Source organism: Catharus ustulatus, chromosome 4 (assembly GCF_009819885.2).
Source record: "Catharus ustulatus isolate bCatUst1 chromosome 4, bCatUst1.pri.v2, whole genome shotgun sequence".
Taxonomy (NCBI): Eukaryota; Metazoa; Chordata; class Aves; order Passeriformes; family Turdidae; genus Catharus; species Catharus ustulatus.
Window position 1 is genome coordinate 56,843,309 of NC_046224.1, and position 26,249 is coordinate 56,869,557.

At 38.0% G+C, this 26,249-nt stretch overlaps 1 protein-coding gene across 3 annotated transcripts in view; it reads right to left on the reverse strand.

Moving 5' to 3' along the window:
* The window catches only part of IPO8 (importin 8), a 48,389-nt gene that overhangs the window by 12,316 nt on the left and 9,824 nt on the right, over nt 1-26,249 (reverse strand). For all 3 annotated transcript variants that reach the window (XM_033057679.2, XM_033057680.1, XM_033057681.1), the window contains exons 3-21: nt 25,493-25,649; nt 24,076-24,234; nt 22,951-23,107; nt 21,580-21,669; nt 21,099-21,193; nt 20,453-20,537; nt 18,436-18,570; nt 17,533-17,632; nt 15,846-15,922; nt 13,397-13,513; nt 11,069-11,158; nt 10,245-10,410; nt 9,528-9,688; nt 8,950-9,075; nt 8,320-8,386; nt 7,549-7,674; nt 6,979-7,076; nt 5,844-5,939; nt 4,236-4,456 (exon numbers count right to left, since the gene is read on the reverse strand). In XM_033057679.2, coding sequence (XP_032913570.1) covers nt 4,236-4,456; nt 5,844-5,939; nt 6,979-7,076; nt 7,549-7,674; nt 8,320-8,386; nt 8,950-9,075; nt 9,528-9,688; nt 10,245-10,410; nt 11,069-11,158; nt 13,397-13,513; nt 15,846-15,922; nt 17,533-17,632; nt 18,436-18,570; nt 20,453-20,537; nt 21,099-21,193; nt 21,580-21,669; nt 22,951-23,107; nt 24,076-24,234; nt 25,493-25,649 — 2,323 coding nt within the window. The remainder of the gene's footprint in view (nt 1-4,235; nt 4,457-5,843; nt 5,940-6,978; nt 7,077-7,548; nt 7,675-8,319; nt 8,387-8,949; nt 9,076-9,527; nt 9,689-10,244; nt 10,411-11,068; nt 11,159-13,396; nt 13,514-15,845; nt 15,923-17,532; nt 17,633-18,435; nt 18,571-20,452; nt 20,538-21,098; nt 21,194-21,579; nt 21,670-22,950; nt 23,108-24,075; nt 24,235-25,492; nt 25,650-26,249) is intronic.

The following is a 26,249-nucleotide window of genomic DNA, read 5'->3' on the forward strand; positions in this document are numbered from 1 at the left end:
GTGATCCCAGCAGACCTTCCAAGAACAACAATGTCAACCAGGATATCAAATGACACACTTTGTCACATTGGGTTTGGCTACTTGGTTACAGGTGTTGAAAAATGCACCAAAGCACGTGCAGGAACAAAGCATTCCTGTAACCATAATCCAGGTTTTTTTCAGATGGAATGGGACACAAAACAGGGCATATGAACCAGCAAGGGAGACTGAGATAGAGAAACAGGGTCTGCTTTCATGAAAAAAAAAACCCATAAATCCCTTACTCCTCTCAGCTGAAATGACTTACTCCTGCATGTTGAAAACAAGCCATTTGCGTTCACGTCGACATTTTGCAGACCAAAAGCCAAGCTAAAGATAATGCTACCTATAAATGAAGGATAGCTGTTATTTGGAGAGTTGTGCTTAGTGCAAGTACAAATGGAAAAAAATTTCTCTAACCTCCTCTTTGTGTCAGCACTGTCATCCAAGCATGACCAAAGCTCTGTAATCTATGCACAAAATTTCTATACTGCATGTTGACACTGGGAAGTCATAAGAATTCTTCAAGACCCAAATGTACAAAGAATTTCAGCCACATGCACCAGAGCAAGCAAACAATTCTTAGCACTATTTTTTAACCATACATTTGAAAAAGCTACCATTGCGCAGTGCCAATTGCAAAACACAACAATAAAATGTAAAAAAAATCTTAGTAATTTATGGATTAGCTTTATATTAAATTATCATTTTGGGACAGCAAATCAAAGTACAAGAATGAAGTTCTGCTATTTGAAAGGGAGTCATCACTGGGAAGCAGCCCAAATGACCACAACCCACAGCACATTTGTCATGCTCCACTTTAAAGCTGCTAAACAGAGAAGTTGCAAGAATGAACATGTCTTCAGAATATGCACGTTATTAGAAGGCCCTGTAGGACAGCAGAAATTCAGGCATTGAGCCATCTTTAGTGAACCTGAGTCAGAAGGAGACTTTTCGTTCACCTGCCAGCAGAGACAAACAGCAGGAAAAGCATCTGCCTTGCCTGAAGTTCAGTATTCTACTATGCTGCAGCTGTATTAAAGACCCATAGGACTGAAAAAGCAAAACAGAGTTTTATGTATTTTCATAATAGCAAAGAATGGCTTCAGGACCATTCCGTTGCTATCAAAAGGCTCATTATTTCAGCACCCCTCCATCTGCTCAAGGGAGCCTGGATATGATTCTCCTTAGTAATTTGTGCTTTGAGACCTGTACTTATTTGCTCAGAAGCACACAATAGCCCTCCCTAGCAATCAGGGACTCTGCTTATTCCTCAATGGTTTATCAAGCCTGGAGTGTTAAACACACAACAGGTAATGCAAGACTCCGAGCCAAGTTTATTTTTAATAAGCTGTGTGTGGTCCTCATAATCTGCAGGACCTCTACTTGCTAACACACTTTCTTCTAATACAGCACAAAGGATTCTAAAATCTTTTGTATTTTAAAGCAAGCTGAAGGTATTTCAGAGAAAAATCGCTAAGCCTTTCCTTTTACTGGTTTGCTGCACTCCTTTGTGAGAATCAAGTTTCTTTCTATTACATCAACCCAGTTCCTGGACAAACTGCAATTAGCCACTTCCTTCTAGTTGCAAAGTTGGAACCAATGTAAGACTGGGATTTTTATATACAACTCTGAGAAACCTAGGATTTTTATCTATTCAAACTCCTATGAAATATATAACCCTATTCAGCTCAAAAAAACCCAAAATCACTTACTGAAGGGATTTTGAAGCAAGTGAGATTTTCCTTTCACCCTAGCTACCACAGAAGAATTTTTAGTATGCAAATAAGCATAAGTCATGCAGAAGTTTCAGGTAAGCCTCAGTTGTCAGGAAAATGGCAGAAAGTGGTAAGGAGCAAATGTTTCTGCAAAAGGCTTTCCAGTGTGAAGTTACTGTAGAAAACATTTAGAAATAAATACAATGTCCTGTATCATATAGGCACTATCAGCAACCAACCACAGATACGTGATACCCACTATGACATACTGAATTTATGCACAGTCTTAGAAGGAGTTCTGAGTTCTCCTTGCCTGGCTAATTTTTAATATGCCAGCTTTGTAACACTTTTCCAATAGTTTCCACCGTTTTAACAACATGGAAGAACAGCTACTTATCTTACCACAACTGCTTTTCCCCTCCATTTTTCCCATGGAATCCCTCTCATGTGCTCACACATGCTGCTCCAGAAATACCAGATTTCTTTTGGCAAACACCATTGGCTCCAGCCTGAGCATGTGCAGCTATGCACAACCCTACTGCTGGCAGAGCAGAATCCATGGGGACTAAGCCTTCACAGCAACAGACAAAAGTCACAGAATCACAAAGTGGTTTGGGTTGGAAGGGACCCAAGGGTCATCTAGTTCCAACCCCTCTACCATGGGCACCTTCTCTAGACCAGGTTGCTCAAAACCCCATCCAGACTGACCTTGAACACTTCCATGGATGGAGTGTCCACACATAAAGAGTGTGAAATTTATGTGGACAAATCGTCTTTAACAGCCACTGTCACCACCACCTTCCAGATGTCCTGCATGGTTGACAAAGAAATGACAGCAAGATTCACCTGGTCCTTCACATCTGGAGGTGGATCTACTTTGATCTAGTCCAGTTTTTGTAGGATCTGAGTTTTCCAAATGATTTGAATCTGGGCCTACAACTGCCTCCTAATGGAAAGCAAGCTAAGTGTAAACCAAAGCAGCAAACGGCAGCTGATAGGAAAAAGGACTGTACAAATTAGAGTGCCCACTGCTCTCTAATGAAAATATTAACTTGTTTGGGGGAGCGGGGGGGCAGGGCAACAAAGGGCTCTAAGAACACCAAATTTGTTTTGCCCTTGTGTCTTTTCCTGTTCAGTTATGTCTCTGAATCTGGGGCTCCTTTACTACTTGCAAGAAAACAAATGGTCTGCTAGAAGCAGTGCTCTCCTGAGGGAAAGGAAGTCCCTTACAGCACCACCAGCAGTACTACCCCAAAAGCTCCACCCTAAGCCTGGAAGCCACAAAATAAGGAGACAGCACAGAAGAAAGAGTGACTTTTAGATTTAAGCAATATTACAGATAATTATTTCTCTGCTGGCAGCAGCAGATCAAAGAAAGAGATTTTCAATCCTCTGCTGCCATTCAAGTGCAGTCTGGGCAGAATGACAGACATACAACTGCGTGCTTAACTTTTCATTTTCACAGACTTTGTTAGCCTTTGTCTCAGCTCCAAATACAAGTTTATTTGAGCAGTAGTTTGAGTAGCTGATGCTTTCTGAAGAGCAACAGAGAATGACTGAAAATTAGCTCACAGTACTATTTGAGATTGGAGCCTAGTTAGACGCTCAACATTCTTCCTCTCTGAATCTGACTAGTTTCTCACTGAATGTTCCAGGATGAACTATTTAAGGCTATAAATCTCTTTCAGTTTACACTCTGTAGGGAGGATCTTCCTTCCTACTGTCTTTGTATGCACTTAGCATGTGATATGCAGTAGAAAAAAAATGAAAGCACAAAGAGATGAAAAAAAAGAACTTAGCTTCAGCCATAAAAGAAAACTGGTAGGTAGAAATCCTAAAATGTCTTGCCCTTTTCTAAAGTTGGTAGATGTAAAAATAATTTAGCAATTAACAATAATATTACCACAAGGTGTGGAAGAACCAACTTAAGGAAGACACGGCCTAAGCCTATCCACACATCTGCAGGCAGAAGTCAGACTCCAGTAACAAAACAAAATTCGAGCAGGAAGGTGAGAGGTAGCTGCAAACTATGTCTGTCTGCTTTGCCCTTAAGTAGATTTGCATCTCAAGTTAAGACACCACATATCAGCTGAAAGGCAAGCACTGCTTTCACCTCTGCTCAGCATCAAGTGCACGCTTTGCTAGGTGATGACAGGTTTTGTTCCCCTTCATTAACTTTACAAATGCTTAGCTCCTGACTGAGCGCACACCAGTGCAGCACACATTCATTCAAGGGAGGTCACAGTGACGTTTAAGTTCAGCAGTATGCTAAGCAGTCAATGACACAATGATAAATATGAAAGTTAATCGTGAAAATTCATTTGGAACCAGAGGTGGGGCTCACTGGAAAGAGTAATTTTTTTTTCTTAATTAAATGAAGCAGTTAAAAATAACTTACAAAATACAGAACAGAAAGTATATACACAGAGTTTCAGATAAAAAGTTAACAAATTGTTGAAAACCTGAATATTGTTTAAAAAAAAACCCCTCAATACTTGCCCAAAAAAACAGTCTGTGTCATTCATCCACTGATTTATGAACTGTGCAGTGATGGGTTCAGGATTGTGTGGAAATCTGATGTTCTCCAAGGTGTGCAAAAGTAGGTCAGGATTGTAGTAGAGTGCAGCTATGGCAACTTGAAGACACATGGTACGAAGCTCACTTGTTTTAACTCCTCGAGTCAAGCGCTCCAGAACAGCCTCCACAAATAGGGGAATACACTGGGAGAATGAGAAATGAGATTGAAAATACAGTGAGAGAAAAAGAAAAGGAAAGGGGAAAAAAAAAAAGAAAACAGTCACTAGACATGTTGCCATATTACACAAAATTTTGTAATACTTTTACTAGAACTATGTCCTGAGTTATCTGAAGTTCAGGTATAGAACCAAGGAACACATTCTATTCACTTTCTAGCCTCCAATCACACGCTTATAAATCTTCCCCAAAAAAACAGCTCTTCTCTGAGCTAAAAACTGCAATGCTATTCTGAGCACAAGGGATAATATTTGGGGTCATTTGGTGTAGTTTGTTCTAGCATGTAGAAAAGCTTTAGGAAAAAACTCAAACATTCTCATCTTTAAAGAAAGATAAATCTGTAACATAAGAAGCTTTTCCTAATAAATGTAAAGTGATGTTAAATTTTTATAAAAGTTTAAAACTAGTTTATTCAGATAAAAAGAAACATGCACAAATTTCTAAACAATGAAATAAACATCTTCTAAACACATGTATACATCAATGGACAAATTTATACTTTGCAAAAATTTGGGAAGCATTACGGAAGTTTCAGTTTATGAGTTTCAGTTCAGTGTGCAACCATTTTAATTCACAGAGCTGTCCAGCCTTCCACCACATACTTATTTCAATGCAAAGCATTGAATTCACTTTAAACTCTTCCAGATTTCCTTTAAAAATAAAACCTTTCAGAGAACATTTTTATCTTCAATTACTTCAGATTTACACTAGTAAAGTCCTATCAGTTTCAGTAAAATTAACTGAAAATTAATCACTGATGTCCATGGATAGCACTGTGGCAACATGAAACATGGTATGTTCAAGGTCATTTACGCTCATTACATGAGTCCAGAATTTGGCCCTTACTAGGAAAAAGACTACTTTCTAAAAAGGTGTTCTAAGAAACTCTGGAAAATTGTGATTATATTTATCCCTGCAAACACAATCCAGCCATGCTAAAAAATCTGCATTTCCAAATGCACTAAATAACTTAAAACATTAAAAATTTTCTATAGCTTGGAAAAACAACAGCAGCTGGATATGTACAGTTAACCTCTCAGCCACAGTAGTTTTAACTAGGTGTTTTGCATCAAAAGGGAAATTCTATTGAGAGAAAACAAAAAAAGGACAATAGTGTACATCATACTATATTCTTCTAATTCAGTCCATATCAATTTTGTGGTCATGCCCATTAATATCTAGTCTCAAAACCAAAAAACCCCAACCTTACAAATTTTCCTGAGTACATTTACTTCTGTCTGTTTTTCTCCCCACCTTACACTTCCCTCAAATTCTCTAATTCCAGCTGTTTCTTTCAGGAGTCATGGATCATTAGACAGCAATAAAAGAGAAAACCTGTTCAATATGTATCACCTGGTCAATACCCCGTCCTTTGCACTGAAGAACAATCACTTCTAGGAGTTTGGCTGCATGGCACTCTGCATCTTCTCCTGCATCTCCTGTCAGTACCTAATCATCAGAGTAACAATTTAATTTATCAGTAGTCACTGACAACACTGAGAACAAGGGCTCTTTGTACCTGCACACATCCAAAAATCTCTATACAGCATATACACATGTATTCATGCTACATTTTGTGAGGAATTAAGACACATAATTCATCTCTTCAGGACATAAACAAAGATAAGTGGCTAAAAGTGAATTTTAAAAACTAGGAGAAATTGCTGTAGTTCTTAAAGAATGTTGTATTATTTTTATGCCCTCACTTTATGTTTCTTAGAAAGAAATGTCACTTATAAGAATCACTGATGTTTTCCATATCGTGTTTCCATTTTTTCACTTCAATTCTAACATTCACTGGTAGATTAACAGACTGGCAAAGTGAACTGCTACGTCTAGGCTGGTTTCTGATTAAGAACAAAATGTATGCAATCATTCTGTGTGTAGGCACATACAAATGAAACTGATTGCTTCACCTCAGTACATTTCAACCCCATGGTCACTGTCAATCAAACCTGACAAAAGAAGCAAAATTTTCACAATCAAATACTCTAAGTTTCTTAGGAATAAGCGTGTAGCTAGATGCCTTACACTCTCTAATGCCCCAAATCAGAGGACTGCAGCATGATCTCACCCTTTATTATACATGAAAGACTCAGCATAAAAGAGAAATAAGAGAAATGTAGGAAGAACTTCAAATGAGTTCGCACCTTAGCTGACAACCAGAGTCCAGACTGGTAATCTCTTGTGCAAGACACACAACCCAAGGAAACCAGGCTTCATTAATTCCCTACCTATCAAAATAGCTCTCCATAGAAGAGAGTCAAGACGAACAGCAACTTTCTCTCACACAGATTTTTGCATGTAATTTTTTTAAAGTATGTCACTTAAAAAGTGTGAAGGTGTTGTGTATGTTCAGAACTGAGGTAAGATCAAAATTCACTTAGTTCTAAAATGCTTGGCCACCATGCAGGTGACTCAGGTCACTCAGCTCTTCTAATTATTAGGTACCAGTGATAAGCACAAGAGTAAGAATCAGAAGACTTACCTTTTTACACATAGAGTAAATGATTTCTAAATGCTTTGGGTTAGACAGTAAAGTATCAGTGTCAATGGTCACATAATTATGCAAGAGAGGCATCATATCTGCAGAACAGGGAGAGCAAAAGAGAAAACAAGTTACAAAACATGCTAACCAGAGAGGTAGTCCTTAAGTGGAATTCATTAGCTTAGATTCTTGAGTATGGTTTGAAATTCAAACTCTGCAAAAGTCTTTTCTGGAAGAATTCTTCATAAAATGCACTATGCAGGGTGCGTTTTTGGAACTAGAACAGGACTACATTTTAATTAATCAATTTGTAGTTTCACATAAACTTTGAATATTCAACTTTCTTTGAGTTCAGCACCCCTACAACAACTGATCACACTGACAGATTTGAACATGCTTCTACTTAAATATCTCCTGTTACACTCCCACACTAAACAGACAGTCAGGGCATGACTCAAATACATTATCATTTTAAACCAAGACACTAAATGGAAGCAACCCTTATCAAGGTGGGTTTTAGAGATTAATTCTCAAACAGTAAAAACACCACTAGAACAGAAGTGATTTTACCTGCAAAGTATTCAAAGCAATCCTGCTGGAAAACCTCATACAGAACACCTAAAAGCTGCCACATCTGAGGTGAAATCATCTGGCATGTTAAGCTGAAGGCCAAGGACAGAATTTCTTCATAAAATTCTGCAAAAGACAAACAATTTGAAGCAGGGTACTTATATTATAAATTTAACTTGCAAATACCTTGAAATCTGAAACTGAGTCCTGAGTCTTGTAACAACTAGACAACAGCAATTAGAAACCGAACCATGCAGAGAAAAAGAAAAATTGCAAAAGACTCTTTCAAACAGGCCTTAGGTTGGCTATAGTTACAATGACATGCATAGTTTTCTACTATAAATACACACCAAAAAATACATCAGCAGCACATGAAAGACAATGCTTCTGATCAATTCAAGAAAAATATATTTTTTTCTCAGTCTTTGTTTTTTCTACAAGGCCTTATCACAGAACTGCAACTTTAAGTGCAGCATACTGATAAAGCAGCAATTTAATTGCAGACCATGTCCATAAGACACTAATGTAGTTGTAGACATTGTCCTCTAACACAATTAGCCAGAATTATAATCAGAAGAGCATCTTCAGCTTTTGACCTCCAAAACACAATACCCAGTGTGACTAATGTACAAGGGTAGATCAAGAGAAATAAATTACAATGGTAAAGTAATGCCTTTTTTCTTTAAAGAAACACACACAAGAAGATGGAAATTCTGTTCCAGAAGTTAACAGTAATTTACTTACATGTTTTTACATATCTCTAAAACATACCTATAACGTGTTTCTGCAAAACAAGGCCAATGATCTGTAAACAAATGCTCTCAAGCTGTTGAGTGATCTGAAATGAAAGCATAAAGCAGTTTATTTTAAAAAATAGAATTACAGTAGTCAAATAAATGTATTTGACTAATTCAGTTTGAGAAGTTCTTCAAATTGAAAAGGCTTGTATCATTTTTTAAATGCTGCATTAACAATCACATTATGAATAAGGTCTCCCTGATGCAGAAAAAACCTCTTTACCCTGAATATGAGATTACTGGGTAAACTAGAGACAGGGGTCATCATGCAAAATATTTCACCTTAAATGCTACTTTAATGCTCTAATACAACTAGTCACTGTGAAGAAAATCAACTCTACCCCAAACAAAACCAGTTCATTCCAATGAAGTGTTTGCCAAATAAGGGCTAAGAATTTTACCCTTGGGGCATAAATTCTCTTGAAGTTGAAAGCTAAACAACTGATAAATCACAAAAGTAAACTGGGCTTTAGATTTGTATCTGTCAGAGGTGGCTTGGTACCATCCTGTTTTAGTAAATGCACGTTCATGCCAAGTGATGCAACATACACAGAAGTGCTTGTTGTCATGAACGAAAGGAGGAAAGCATGAAGGAAAATCTCACCTCCTTGTGATCTTCCACAACTGTCAGGATTGTGTCAATTGTGTGCAAGATGCCCATGGCCATAACCGTTTTGTCTTCTACTTCCTCATATTCCTCACTCTGAAGTACTTTACCAAATATTTCAGCCTGTGAACAAAATCAACCATCTTGAGATTCAAGAGCAAACCCATGTTTCTAATTTGTCATTCAAAACCAGGCAGTTAATGCAGTAGCAGCAATATCTTATCTGTAGCAGCTGTCAGCACTGAAAAATACACTTGCTACTTTTGAAAGGGAATATAGCAAATTAAAATCTCCTCTTTTTTGTTTAGAAGTCTACATTAAGTCATTTGAAATGCTAAATAGTTAGAGCTTGGCTCATTAAAACCAGTGACACAAATCAGTATCTTTGAAAAATCTATAGGTTCTAAAGATGTTTTAAAAGTTCTCATCGAGAAAAAGCCATAAATACTGCAAATACTACAGGAGAACTCATAAAGATTACTTTAAACAGTGTGTGCTTCAAGCAGAGTTCATTAAATGTTCACCAAACTAGGCATGTGCTTCTGACTGGACTGGTATTTCACTATTCCCCTTACCAGGTGTTGAGTCATGTCCACAGCAATAGTAGCAACTTCCTGGCTGTACTCATAGATCATCTTCTGGATTACATTTGTGAGATCATCGTTTTCTGTCTCTCTGACAATGTGCAGGAGCTCCTGCATCACTGGCCTTACATAAGGCTTCACATATTCCTTGGCTAAAAGATTAATAGAAATTAGTTGAAATCAACTATCCATAAACACCAACATACAGCATCTCCAAACTGCCAGGGAGCTGACTACTCTTGAACAAAATAACTTTAATTTGAATTCACTAAAGAAATAAAAAAGCCACAAAACATAACCAAGGCAATTTTACAGTCCATAACTAGTAGACAGAGTAAATAAATTGTACAATATTGAAATGCCACCTCCAGCAAAAATCCAGTTTTGAGGGAACACTTGCTCTCATATATAAGCAGTGTTCATTTTTAAACATACACACTGCATAACTTCAGTTAAAAAAAACCCAAAGATGGATAATCTTGATTTTATTAAAACAAACATGTTGGTTTTAACTTCTTTTGTGCCATCAAAACTTGAAGCAGAATTCTGAGATGTGATGAGCAAGTGAATCTGTCTAAAAATGATAAAATATTCTGAAATCTCTGTCTTTAAATGACAGAAATGTTTAGATAAATCTACACCAACCTCCTCGTTTCAACAAAAAATCAATAGATCAGTGCATACAGCTGATGAATCACTGCCACACACCTTGCTCTTGGTTGCTTACTAAGGTCTGAAGGGCTATGGCTGCTTCTACTTTGACAGGCATCTCCTTATCATCAATCAGGCTCTTCTTTGCCAGCTCTACTGCATTCCTCAAGTTTAGTTCATTCTGAAATTTCAAAGCACTGAATGAATGAAGTACCCAACAGGACTGCAAGGCAAAAAGAGAAGCAAGTTAGGGGTTTTGGAAATTTTAAGCATATTTAACTGAGTCAAAACCAATGCTAACTATTTCCCCGTTTGCATGGATTGCTTTTTTCCCCCCACTTAATTATAGTATATTCTTTCATTAAATGTAACACAGGTATTGCACTCAAGCAGCTCTTTATTACACCTTCCCAAATTCCAATAAATTCAGTGTGCACATAATTTGCACTCATATCTTTGGTCCTTCTGGGGGAAATAAAATCAGAAAAAAACCCCAATGAAAACTGTTCATCCATTACAGATATTGGCATTTGGGGATTTTCTTCAAGCAACACTCAAATTGATGTTACCTACTTGTGGAAATGCTGTCTATTCTTCACAGCCATCTCTGCTAATGAAAAATGGCCAAAATTGCTGCTCAGTTTCTCAAGTTTGTTTGATTGATTCATGGTGAACACTAATATAACACAGACCCTTGATCAATTCATTTAACTGAAAAATCATTGTTTAAATCAAAACTAAGATAAAATACTGCACAAGAATGTTATTTTAAATTTTACTAGGTATTTACCTAATTTCTTTCAGTAACATTCAGAATGAAATCAAACTGCAAAGGAAGAAACCATGGCAAATACTGGAATTGATGTAACAGGTGAACTTACTCGAGCTCTGAGGTATCCCAGGTTAGACATGAACAAGGGAAACACATGATTCTGTAACATCAGCTCCATTTGATCCTTGAAGACACTCTTCTGTTGGAGTAAGGAAAAATTCATTTTGGAGACCATTCATTTTACATACTTCTTCCTAGCCCATAATGCACTTCAAAAGTCAACCACAGGAAATACAACTATTGGTCTATATAATAAAGATATCCTCCCACAAAGAGAATTGGATCCCTTACCTTGAATAGAATCAACTCAAAAGCACAGCAAGTTCAAAACCAGGTAAGTGAAAGCACTGTACATATAATATTCAATCTGGTATTATTCATTACAACACGTAAACTGGAATTTTCATGTTATTAAAGGCAATAAATTCCAGCTGATTTTTCTTAAAAACTAACAAGGATCAGTAACCTAGTAATTCCATTCTTTCTACAAAGGAATACATACATACATGCCTGAAGATAAATATGAGCTTAATATGGAACAGGTCTGAGTTTCAAATTACCTACTGTTACTCTATGTATCAAAAGTTACTATTTTGGATATTACAGCAACAAACCTTTTTTCATGTTTATTAATGGATGAAGATAATTACTTTGTGACAGAAATTTCCTTGGCTGGAAAAGGATACTTGATGAGAGTTATTCTTCATTATTCCAACCTTAGCAAATCCCAAGATACTCACAGAAGGCTAGAACAGCATGGATATTTGAGACTCCCAGAATAGAAAAGATACATGCTAGGGACGCTGTTATCATCCAAAGGGATGATTCAGTAGCGAAGACAGAAGAGGGTGAAAGGCACACACAATACAACGTGTATCTTACGTGATCACACTTTATTTCACCAATTCACACAGCATTTTTTTCCACACTCATTCCCCAGACTCTGCAGAACTGAATGAAGGACTGAGCAGAGAAAAAATGGAGAGAAAGGAAAATATTGTTCCTTTGTGCACAGTGGCCAGAAGTTTGTAGGCACTGAACTGGAGATGCTGTGGGGAGCCACGTGGCTCAGGCAGGGCCACTGTGTCCATGAGCTCCTTAGACTCTATCTCAGCCAACTCAAGATCCAGAAAGCACTTACAAATCCATGATTTTATGTGGAAACACCTAACAAAATGTTTCCATGTGTCAAATTCCAAACACAAGAAATTAAAATTTTAGAGGGGTCTGCAGTGTTTGAGGTTACTACTCTTTTATAAAGTACAATATAACCTCATGCTTCAGGACTGAAAATTTCAAACAGGAGCAGAATACTGGAATAAATACCCTTTTTTCCCCTCAGGACAGAGATAAATATGTTAATACAAAGGTCTTGTCACAACACAAACAATGTCACCCTCTTTCACTCCAGCATAAGGAAGGATATTTACAACCCAAAATAATCCACAAAAATTTTGCCGAAGTTACCGATGTTTCAGGATTCAAGATCAGAAAACAGATTGATATAAAAACAGATGGTAAATGTTGGTAAGATGTTGTTTGTAATATGAAGACACATCCTGCACAGCAAGACAATTCAGATAAAATATAATAAATTACTTTTTAAAAGAAGCCTCCAGCATGAGATCACCACTCTCATTATAAATGTGATAATATTATAGCAATTACTTTTGACATGGAGCAAAGGCATATTTTGGACTCTGCCGTCTACAAAAGCACCAGGCAAACTGTAATCAGCAGCAATTAGAGAGCAACTGCATGCATTAAATTTGCATTCAGATTTCAGAAAAATACCCAAAATTCTGAAGATAATGTCTATAAAAAAAACAGAGGAAGGCTCTTCACTCTTTCCAGCTTTTTTCAAAATTCCCAACTGGCAGATGAAGTAAGACTTAAAGCCATATATTGAAGAATGAAAAAGTTGGAAAGCTAGAGAGAACATTCCTGTAACATGTTAAATAAACCTTTTCCTGGAACCAGAAGCAGCCCATAAAAGTGCAGGCTGTTGGGGAATTTCATAAAGAATCATATGCAATGTTGCTGATGGAATGCATGTTTGCTTGCTTAACACTTCTATTTTACTAGTAAAGCACGAGGGGACCAAGGGACTGTTGTGTAACAAACAAACAGAGCTTTGCAAAAATGTGAGAAGGAAAATCTGTATATAAAATTGTGATACAAAAACCAGGAAAGAATGTTAATATTTTTAAATAAACAGACTCTCATATTCTGATTGCAATCAGAGTACAATCTACAGCCACAAATATGGCTAAGAGCTAGTCATACTTTATAAAGAAAGACTATTTTATTTTAAATCACAGTTGATAGCAAGAATTTCAATTGGAAGCAAACTGCTTTTATTTCTTTAGCCACTTACCTTTAGTAAAATATCTGCTAGGGATCCTATAACATGCAAAGCTCCATCTTTTTTCCTTGGATCAATGTTTGGCTCTGTCAGAATCTGGTAGCAATATGCCATCATTTTTGGTAATACCTATGCCAGGACAGAAAACACACAATCCCCTTTAGTCAAGTTAGTTAAATAGCATTGTTTAAAAAATTCATATGACGTTTTCAAGAAGAAATTTTGCTCACAAAGTAACGTGAGCTACTAAATGTAGTATCTTTCAAGAGTAAAAGTGTAAAACTTTGGGATTTTCAACTTTTCAGTCAAACTGGTCAAAATTAGATTAATCTCCTTGAAATTTTATTTGAAATCTAATAGCAAGTACAGTATTTGTCTTACTGTCTTGAGGCAAATCAAAAAAGGTGATGAAAAGGCAAGAGGTTCAAACAGCTCCTCACCCACTTTTCCCCTTAAGTTATTTTCTGGCTTGTCTCACATACAAATATAAATACAGTAATTTCACGACCATAAGGCGCACCGGACTATAAGGCGCACCCGCCGGGAGTTGGCAAAATTCGCAACTTTGTAGATCAGATAAGGCGCACCGGACTATAGGGCGCACCTTTTTTTTTTTTGCAGCGAGGCTCCGCCCCCAGCTCCCTCCGCGCGGTTGCTGGCCAAGGCCCCGCCTCAACCCGGCAGTCATTGGCCCCCGGGCCCGCCTGTACCTGGCAGGGGCGGTGCCGCGGGGCCCCAGGCCCGCCTGCATCCGGCGGGGCCGGGGCATGGCCGCCGCCCCTCCGTGCTGCCTCTCCGGGGCCGGGCTATGGCCGCCGCCCCTCCGTGCTGCCTGCACGGGGCTGGTGGGTGCCTGTGGAGGGGCGGCTCCGCCTCCACGGGGCCGGTGGATGCCTGTGGAGGGGCGGCTCTGCCTCCACGAGGCCCGGGCGTGCCTCTGTAGGGGCCGTGCCGCCTCCACGGGGCCAGGGGGTGCCTGTGGAGGGGCGGCTCCGCCTGCACGGGGCCAGGGGGTGCCTGTGGAGGGGCGGCTCCGCCTGCACGGGGCCGGGGGGTGCCTCTGGACGCGCGGCTTCGACTGCACGGGGCCCGGGCGTGCCTCTGGAGGGACGGCTCCACCTCCACGGGGCCGGGGGTGCCTCTAGAGGGACAGCTCCGCCTCCACGGGGCCGGGGCGTGCCTGTGTAGGGGCGGCTCCGCCTGCAGAGGGCCCGGGCGTGCCTCTGGAGGGACGGCTCCACCTCCACGGGGCCGGGGGGTGCTTCTAGAGGGGCCGTCCCGCCTGCACGGGGCCCGGGCGTGCCTCTGGAGGGGCGGCTCCGCCTGCACGGGGCTGGGGCGTGCCCGCCCCTGCTCCGCCCCACCTCCACCTGGCAGCCATGGCCCTGCCGGCTCCCCCCGTGGCTCGCAGCTCGCACTTCCAGGTAGGCAATTTTTTTGAACTTTGTCCATCAGATAAGGCGCACCGGACTATAAGGCGCACTTCCGGGTTCCAGGGAAAATTTTAGTCAAAAGGGTGCGCCTTATAGTCGTGAAATTACTGTACATATGTGTGTGTACATATATGTATGAATATATATACATATATTTTCAAGGAGAGCTTGGATTAAAATCGCACAAAATTAATTTGATTTATTGATTTTGGCAGTACTTTCTAAAGTTGACTTAGAAAAATTCCTTGGCAAAACCAACAACTGAATGTGAATTCCACACCCATTATGTCCTTCTCCAACATGTCACTTTGATGGGCTAAACACAAAATATGAAAATGAATAGAAAGATCAGTGGACAAGAACTGTCTTGACAAAAAAAAGTAGAAAGGTCATAATCCATCTATTCCAACTAATGTAAAGACGGTGTTCTCCTCTGAAAATCCACCTGGAAATGGAGCTCCATGATTACTGGATGTTAAAATGGAACCTAGAAAAACATTCGCCATTTTAGCCAACTGTGTTTTCCAGGGTTTGCCTAGGGTTTTTTGGATAAGTCACTGCAAATATGGAAAGGTATACGGAAAAGTTACAACTTCATTTAAAGAGTAACTGCATGAAATGGGTTTTGTCCTTGCTAATTTCATTGTTGTTAAGAAGGATTTTAAATAGAATCAGTGAAAATTAATAAGGATCAAGTCCACTTTCCCTCCTGCTACAGTTTGTGATGCTGAGAATAGCTGTGACAGAGGCTGTTTGTAAACCTGGGAAAATCTATTCCAACACATCTATTCCAACCTATTTTGTATCTGGCAGATGCATTCTAAATCTGCAAGAACAATTCACTTGGTATTTATACACACCATATTTTAACTCTCCTCAAATTGATAGCATTCAGCCAGGAAGCATTTGACTATGTAGCAGCAAGTATATTTTTCAAGACTAGCTTCCTGCAGCATCATCTTCAAACATAAGAGGAAAATAATATTATTAAGGAAAATTCAAATAATTAAATGCCATTGGTTCCATACCTCTTTCCTCTTCTTCGCAGCAGTGTAAAGGAGATTCTGTGCTGCTGTTGTTGTGGATGCATAATCCTCAAATACATCTGAAAAATGGGGAGAAAAAAGCATTAAAAATGCCTTTCCTGAATAACACATTTTTTTATAGATCATCTTTGTTTTGGGATATCACAACATCTGTATGAATATATAACCCCAAAATTATTTACATGACTGTCTTCACTTCATGGTTAAAGAGACTCAAGTTTATATCACACACCTTACTTCTTGCTTTCCAAATCCAGTGCCACTCTTCATTCCCTTAATTATTCATTAGGTCTTTTGAGACCATATATAAGGGATGAAAAATCCTGTCTCTTTTTTCAATTAAAACCTCTATAGGAAGAACAACAATACCATCTGCACCATCTGTATACCACATGTACACATTTTTTATGTGATTTTATCAAAACCTCATGGGAAACTTTTTGTACATAAAATCTACTTAGATCTGGAGTAGTCGGGTATCTGCTGAAAGGTCAAGTTTTTTAGTTTCATTCATTGCAACTAAACCTCCTCTGTTCATATTGAAAGTATAATTTATATCTTGAAAAAAAAAATCTGTGCTGCAAACATGTTCTAGTCCAAACATCCCCACGCAAATTGAATCAAACTACAAGATCTTCAAACGCTATCTTAAAATGTGGCTCAAATTACACACCAACTTTTCCTGAAAACTTTAAGATAAAACATCATTAGGAAATACTACCAGACCACTGGAATTCTTGTTCCAAACAAAAAAGTGCGTCACTAAGCTTCCATTTAATGTACTTTGATACTTGAGTGTAATGCACTTTGACTGTTTTTTTACGTTCCATGATGCAATCTGAATCCGTATTTAACTGCCTCAGCTACACATAAGACTCACTACTTACACAGAAAGAACTGAATTCATACACCAAAAATCAAGGATGTATTTATACCCTAGTGATCAACACTATATTGTAATTAATTTGTTGCATAACAACTCTCCAAGCTTTTAAATTATTCTATGAATATTTAAATTCTGTTTTCACATACACTAATCCCAAATCAACTAATTAAAATTTCCCAAATGCTGCATATGTATCACTGGTGCCTGACTTGCAGGAGTTCTCCAACTAAAATTGCTGTACTTTTAAAGTACCCTTCTCCTTTTCAATGACATGACTCTTTCAATAAATGTTATTATTCATAATATGGCCCTACGTGTTATTCCCAAGATTTTGCACTGTGTCTTTTGAAAGAATATACATCTAATTATCTTACAATTGAGTAGTAATAAGTGGCAGAAAAACGCTGAAAGCACTGACAATTTTCAACAGGGAAAGAGTAAGTCAGGCCTCTTCTGGTCAAAGTGAGAGCTGCAGGAACCTGCAAACAGCGGGCACATCTGCAAGTCAAGATTTGAAACTGGCACTGACAAGGGAGCAAGCCAGCCTGTCTGGGCTGCTCTGGGCACATATGAAGCAGAAAAAACCTCTGAGACAATCATTCAGTTCTAATGGCCCAAACTCACTTGATCCACCACTTGCTTTTAACTACAGATTGGTGAGATTTAAGAATAAAGTTTTCTTCTTCCTATTGTTCAGGTGAAGAAAGACATTACAGTGGCCATGCTGATCACTGGAACTACAGGGCACACTTATGATGAAAGCAAAAAGTAAAGCCAAATTACCAAATTTCATGCGGATATACTCATATGGATCCTCTTGCCAGAGCTCCTCATCCTCATCTTTGTAGCACATTAGAGAGAATATCACCTCTTCTGTTATAGTCTAATTTTAGAAAAGCCAAGTACATGTAAGTACACATAAAATCAAATTCCACCATGCACTTATTTATTAGACTTATTTGTCTAGAGTTACATTCCTTTAAGCAGCATTCTTATTTTGTCCACCAAAAACAAATTCACAATTTTATAGGTACTTTCCTTTTGAAACAGTCCCAGACAGTAGCAGTAATTACACAATCTATCTTTATAATATTATATTACCATGCACAAAATATACTTCAGAATACAGTCTGTACACAGTAGAATATTGCATTCTGCAGAAGGAACTCACCAATGCAATACTTGAGAATGGATTTCACAATTCTTCCCTAAAAGTCATGGCATTAACTAACTACAAAGGGGATCTTATGACATGAAAAAATAAAAGAGCAGGAAAATCACTTTTCATTTCCTCTTTAGTTCACTAATAAAAGACATCCTTAAAAGAGGATTTAGCTCCTCTTAGATGAATGCTTTCTTTGTGCACTATCTTTGCACTACAATCAAAAATCTGAGACAATTCTGAACACCAGTAACTAATAAAAGCCAGAACACTATGACTTTCTAGCAGACTGCAAAAATTAAAATAAAGAACTTATGGAATAGGATCTTTGATTGAGTTAAAGTTATCTGCAATAAAAGGCAGTCAGATATTGCAGAACACAACCATTTGTGCAGAAATGCTATTTCATTTTCCAGATCAACTGCTGAATGATTCATGGAACCTTCTTTAAAAACACAAAACTTGGGGGGCTAGGGGGTGTTTTTAAATCCCTCTGATGACATGATCGGGTTCTAAGCACTGACCTGTATGTGTGGCTTCATTTGCTTCCATGTTACAGAGTGAATCACCCCTTGGTTCAGATAATTCAACGTCTGCTGAAGAACACGTGGCGCAACATAGTCTTTTTGCCTGTACTGGTCTAAGATTCTTAAGAGAACCTAAAGAAATGACAAGTTGGTATTTTTAAATGAAGACTGAAAATTCTGTCTCATGCATAAACATGCAGTGCACTTCTTCAGTGAATATACATGAACAAATAAAGCAGTTTCACTGCAGATGTTCTAGTATTAGAAATCATTATAATGCCTTTGATCCAAAAATCATAAATAATTTAAATATCAAGGTTCTAATCCTGCAAACATTTATGCAGATGTCCACCTTTACTACTAGCCCTACCATGTGATCACTTGTGATTATAAGCCAAAGACATACTTCAATAGTGAAAGGTTCATAGTTTAGAGGCCTCAGCAGAATTTGGAGTAAGTAATGAAAAGGCAAGGCACAGTGAGATTTTCAAATTGGTGGCTTCTATACCTGCTAAGTAGTGTCTGCATTCATATTTAATGACAGGTCCCTAAAGAAGACAAATTACTTTGAAAGAACAGTGATGAGAACAGAAATACTAAACCAAGAAAGAAAAATAGGTTCACCTAAGCCTCTCAATCAGAAGAGCTGCAAACCCCTTAAATTCAATTACCCATTGTAGCCATCAGAGAGTATCACCTGGCATGCTATTACAAACTCTATCACACAAAGCTTCCTTGGTATAAAAGTTTCCTCTACTAAGACAAAAACACAGTACAAAGCTACTAATCTGCACTTATGGCAAGTGAATTATTAGTAAGTGTATAGAAGTGGCATATACATGAATAATAATAACAATCAGAGGCAATGCATAGTAAAATTTTGAGGCATATGCTTTCAGCAAACCAATTCTGCTTCGTAATTCTTCAGAACATTATATTAAATTTTATTTTGAATATAGCTCCTTCATTAGGAATACTAAGTTTGATGTCTTTTATATAAAATGCTCCAAGGACAAGAATTGTCTATATCTTATAGAGACTCCAGCACAATGTCAGCACTTACCAACTGATGAATAAGTAACAAAGGCTTAGTAATGTAATATTCACAATAGAATTCTTATTAACTCAGCAAGGAATAATGATAAATCACTATATAAGAGCCAAAAATTGAAGAAATGTGCAGATCATTCAGTACATTTATCTTGAAAGCTAAACTGTCCCCTCTGCAACATAGTTTAATACCTTAACAGACAAACTTTAGGTATTTCAAATTGTAACTGCCCATGGGAGTCTGTTTTTCCACTCAAGAGTTATACATTACAAAACATTTAGAATAGATATTAGGCTATTTCCCTTTTCATTTAATTTACAGCCTTACCACCATTCCCCTCCTTTGTTCTTCCTGATGGATAAACTATTCTGTTGTCACATTGGACGAAGAAAAGCAATTTTATTTAGAAACTTTATCAGAACTGTCTCTACACACCATGTTAAACTCAATTAGCATTCCCTAACAAAAATAATTTCCTTGCAAATGGTGAATTTAGGCTATATTTTCACATAATATGCTTTTCAGGTATAAAATAATGTTCATTGCTGTTCTCTTACACATCTGCTAATCTGTTTGTATCTTCCTGAAATCATTGGATTAGAAGTCTAAGTTGTTTGCAGCAAAAGCACTTGCAAAAGACACCCTTCTATGAAATGAGGCCTCTGCACCAGAAGTGTTCCTCTCAGTTGTATCTAGAATGCTAATACATGATGATAATACCATTTTATCAGCACTCACCTTTTCTGAGAGTTTTCCTACAGGGTTTTTTGAGTTGCTGAAAATTTGTGTTATATCTCAGCTGTATGGCACTGAGTTCTAAAGAACTTCTCAGTCACTACCAGGAAAACCTGCCAGACTCTCATTTTTGTTTAATAAATGAATCTCAATACAAGCACACTGTTACAAAGTCATACATTTCTTCAGTCAAAATAATGCAATTCATTAAAAAGGAACTGTGCTTACCTGTTGTATGCCCACAGCATAGGTTTTTAAAAAGAAGTCTGAGAATTCAAAGTATTCTTTAGTTACATTTCCAGGACTTCCATATCTTTAAAAGGAAAAGGACACAGATACTTACACTGTAAGAAGGTTATGGTGTCAGGAAAACACAGTACTTTCTAAACCATAAAGGACCCTGAGTGGTCTTGCATCTGCAAAGGAAAACTTGACCCCAGGTTCCTTACAAGTCATCCTTTCCCCATGTAACACCTCACTTCCCTTTTCTTAAATTATCCTAAGGTAAGATATTATACTCAAGCAAACATGGCTTTTTGTCACAAGCTCTGTAACTTCCATGTTTATGGATTTCTTTTCAATCTTCCCCTGCCTTTATGTTTGAGAATATAAACACTTGTAGCTGGGTGTAGTAAAATAAATATGTAGTTAGGTAGATTTAGTCTTCCTGTGGTTTCTTGCCATCTTAAGGGAACCAAATCATTTCACTAAGAGCTGAGACCAGCGGCTGTGCCAGTGCAAGGCAGAGCAGAGCTGCAGGAAAACCTCTTCAGTGACCACAAGCTGTTTGATTGCTCAAACTGTCTTCTCTACTTGCATGTCAAGTAATAGCACAGACTTGTAACCCAAATTTAGATTTTAATCAATTTGTTACCGTTCAAAGAGACGAGCTACAATATGCAATGCCCACTTCTTGCATTTCCACCACACCAGCTCTGGTCTATCATCTTCATCAATTTGCAAAGTCTCCTACAAACAAATACATTTATTTAAAATTAGTTATGTCATTTGTTGAGAGCAATTATGTGATAATAAACATTCCTTGCTGAGTAAACTAAACACACAGCATGGACTAAAGCTTTGATTCTGTTAAGTTATATGACAGTCAGGAACTTTCAATTATCTTAGGCAGTATAATGTGTATGTGTAATATCTACACAATGCCTGTACTTTCATTTCAAAATCATGCATATTTAAAAAAAGCAAATTCTCAGATACACTTGAATACTGTATCACTATGGCTCAAAATCCACAGATAAGAATCTTAAGTGAAGAACACTTAGAAAATCTTTATACTGACAGTTCCTCAAATGACAACACACAAGTATCAGAGGTTTTACACAGCTAAAACTCACCAGTGGTACATTTCTATCAATGATAGTCCGGAAGATCTCCATCCACTGAGTCATAGTCTGGTTATTCACCAACTGGAGTGGCAATGCATACTGCAAAAAGGGAAAAAACACAGGTATGAAATACTACATTTCTTTGTAAAAGGCAGATGTTTCTGCAGTAGCTACATTCTAAGGAAGATGAGGTTTTACGTAACATTAAAACTAAGTAGGTTACATACTCTAATTGTATCTCTCTTGGTACAATTTGAATAGGAATTTCTGAGCAGGCATAATATGAGAAAAGTTCCTTGGTCTAAGAACTTGCCAATTCTCTTTGTTTTTCTTCTTCACAACAGCCCAGATACTTTTTAGGACTACAGCACTATCAGTACAACAGGGTTTGGGCACACCAATAGCATTTTAGCAAGCAAAATGTACTTAATTAACGACAGAACGAGAGGACAGAGTCTTAAGCTGACTCAAGTCATATGAAATATAGGGTGGAAATCAGGAAAAAGTTTTTTATAGAAAGAGTGATAAAGTACTATAATTGTCTGCCCAGTGAGGTGGTAGAGTCACCATCCCTGGATGTGTGTAAAAAGATTGGCTGTGGCACTCGTTGCCATGGTTTAGTTGAGATTAGGGCATGAGTTGGACTTGATGATCTTGAAGGTCTCTTCCAACCCAGTCATTCTGTGATTCAGTACTACCACCTAGCTATTACCCAGTAAGCCTCACTTCTCTACAAAATGCAAAGAAAAGTGAAGATACTCAGGCAAATAATTAAAAAGAAAAACAGGACCTTGGTATTTTTTTAATTCTTCATCCATTTAGTAACCAACTATTTTAGCTTTTTAATACACAGTTGAGAATTTTCAGGCTGTTCCTTATGAAGGATGTGGTTTGGTTCCTAATTCTCTGCAAGTACTTCTTCACCAAACTCACCTCTCTAAAGTGCATGTGCCTCAATACATAGTATCTACCAGATTTTCAGCAGATAGTAAGAAATGCCTCCAAGTGAAGTGCAACATTTGACAATTACACTACAATATTCATTACTGACACTTTCAGAGGCCAACCACAGTCTAGATCCATGTAGTTCATATCAGGCTACGAGCAACTTTATAAAAATGGGAACACTTCTCTAGTGAGCTTACAAATACAACGCACAGAAGCACCCTACATTCATTAAAAATTTAATCTGGGTGATCATGTGACCCAGCTTCAAAGTAGAAAAAATCTATAAATACCCTATTTCTATAACAGTTGTTTATTGTGTATGATTTTTCCCATCCAAGAGTATACTTATTCAATCACACCTCTGAATGTACTGAAAGGGGTCATTGTGCCCAGCAAAGTAAAAGTTTGGTTTTCCTCTACACAGATGCCAACCTGAACAAGAGCATAGAAGATTTTTAAGATTTGTTTCTGAAGCAGTACAGAATAATGGGAATTATCAGGCAGAAGCTGGATCATCTGCTGCTGAATCCGAGGCAAAAATATTTGCATGGCTGCTATGAGAGGATCTCTCTCCTCTGCCTTTTTGTACCTGCAAAGGAAACAAAAATGTTGGTCCAGGATCTACACATTGGAGATTGTAATGCCTATTCCCCACAAAAAATTTAATTTCTGTGCCCTAAAAAAAAACAAAAAAAGAACATCCAGCACTCATGCAATCACTCCCCTCCTCTAACCCTCACCTGAACCCTCTGTGCAAACTCACTAAAAATACCTCTAAATAAAAAAATGCAAGACAACAAACGTTGCCTTCCACAAAGGCAGTAACTGAGAGGAAGAACTACTGTTCTTCACTATTGAATTGTCACCTCACGGGAGCAGGGACTTGAATTTCTCTGCTGGTCATACCAATGCCAAACCCAAGCTGAGTGCTGAACAAATGGGAGTGAACAGCCATTGAAAGGGAAAGACAAGTCCTTGCTTTGGAAAAGATTCCCTTTCTCCACTTACACTCCTTTTGTGTGGTTTATGTATATGTTTCTAACAATATGTAATTAAAAAAAATATGAGTGATAAGCCACACTGCACAGCTTCTAATTTATGCTTTGTGGATTTAGACTACCAGGATTTTATGCTACAGGTATGCACACAAATACATATATGCAATAGCAGTATATGACAATGACAGCACTGTATGACATAGAAGTAGAAAATAATTTGCATTCATACATCTAGAATTTGGGGTATCTTCAAACAAAGGAAGTTATAAACCTAAGGATTTTTTTCACAGCCAGATCAAAAATACAAAGCCTCAAGAAAAAAGTCTCAGTAAATTCATACAGATTATTGCTGGCAGCTCAGCTTTCAATTCTCTAATGATACAAAGATGATGAATATTTTTCATTTATTTGCAGGAAAGGAAGCATATGATAATTATTAATTCCCATTTTCTATCTGAATTCCCTTGCAGAACTGCCAGTGCTCTTAAGAATGTCATTTTCAGTAATCAACTTCGACTGAAAGTACTAATTCCTCATCTACTGATGGACACCAACTTACTCATAAGTCTTCACCAGCTGATAGAGGCACAGGAGGCTCCCAAGCCAGCTCCCACTGTTTGGAGACTGCAGGTAGTATCCTATCTTGTCTACCACTGCTGTCCAATGGCCAGGGAAGTCGTGTTTAATGATAGCACGGAGGCACATTGTCAGCTGGGCTCTAGTGCAGGGGAGAAAAAAAATATAAGTGAATAAGGTCATGGCATAATGCTTAAATTAAAGAATAAATCTCAAATCTTGGTTTATTTGCTACAATATCTACATTATGTCATAAGTATCATACATATTCTGACAGCACTGAAAGAGTTCTGGAAAGTAGCAGAGGAAAAGTAAGAAAAAATCCAACAGGATATAACTTTAAGGAATAAACTAATTTCAGAACATTTTAGCTACTTTTCTCCCTCCCTCCTCCCTCTTCACATGTATCAGTATTTTAAAAGAATTAATTGCTCATGAAACCAGCTAGCTTTGTGTTTTGAAAATGAATGTTTATACTTGCTTATCAAGCTGAAAGCAACCACAAAAACACAAATTGTATGTTTTCATTAAAGAATAATGGCCTGTGTTATGATCCAAGCCACAGGTTCCTCAAGAAATTACAATTTTCCTGGGATCTTCTAGAACAGCACTTTCTCAACCTCCAAAGCATATGGCAGAGCCAATTAGCTGAAGAGCAGCTTACTGTTTCTCTCTTGCCACACACTTTTAGATGCTACACACAATGGTGAGGCAAGGCAGAATTGCTGATTGACTAAACTGAGGTGTGACTAAAAAAGCTGAGCAGCACTGAACCAGAACCTGTGGAGAAATACTTTTAGTTCTGCTAAGCAGTGAAAAAACAAAGCCTGCAGAAAATAGCAGTTCCCATCCTGCAAGACTCACTTTAATTAAAGGGGTGAATAATCATAGACTGCAGTATGTCTGTGATTCTTAACTATTCTTCCAGCAAAAGAAGAACTGCATTTCTTCATTTATTTAAGACCTTAAAACTAAAAACCCCAATACATAATTAAATACTGGGATTACATGTGGAAATTGATAAAGTAATTAAGAAAAGGGCTACTAAGAAAGAGGAACTTTGGACAGTATTTCCCTGAATGGTTAATTCTATATTGCAGACAGCCCTGTACATACTATCTGTCTTGAATCAGTCAAACAAACAGGCTGTCACTACAGCAAGTGTTACAAGACACTTCGAACAACACTCTTAGAGGATAAACCACACCGGGCTCACTGCCAGGTTACTACTTTTCTGAAAAACAAGGACACATTAATAAGTGTAAACAGATTATTATTACTTTTGCAAAAATTATACTTGTCTCATCTCCCAAACCATTGAGATTCTCACATTAACAACATCCAGAGCAGCAGGTCTGAAAACCTGAGCAATAGACACGTCCCTGTGCAATGTAAGATACCTCACTAAGTCAGGAGAACGAATTATTCCTTCTACAATGTTATCCCGAATCTGCTGACGATCATTTTCATGAATATTAAACGGAAAAACCGCTTCTCCAGGAGGTGGCTCACGGTCCGGCCAGTACTGGGTCACCATGTTCTTCAGGTAAATGGCAGCTAAGTGCAGACAGTGGGGAAAGAATAAGTTATTAATTCTACACATTGCCCAGTGCTCCACATGTAGAACAACTAAAAGTTGAAGCTGAAAAGGCAACTGAAACCCACCACCTGAATTTTCAGCAATTATGGGCACTGAGCACAGCTGAGTCAGAAAAACATTCTTATGATTTCACTCAAGATCAGGCTCAAGCACCTGATCAGAACAGAACAGGATAGTATTTCCATCTGCATCTATCAAGGTACATTCTTTACTAGAGTAATCTTCCATATGATTGTAATATCCCAGCATTCTAAACAAGCCAACAAAAATCTACTAAATCTGCGTTTTCACTTATCCCTAAAACAACAACTCAAGCTCAGCAAGTGAAGTTTTGGAAACCTCGTGTAAACAAATCACTGCACACACAGACAGGACACTCTGCTTGGGGAAATGCCCAGTATGAAACTGGCACATGGCCTACCTTCTATTCAGATAGAAATGTTTGTTGTGAATTCCCTAAGCTTTATTTCACTATTAGTATTCCCCATAATCCCATTGAATTGTTCCTTTCTGTCTCACATGAAAAAAACAAGAAAAATAAAGTTAATCTTCAACAG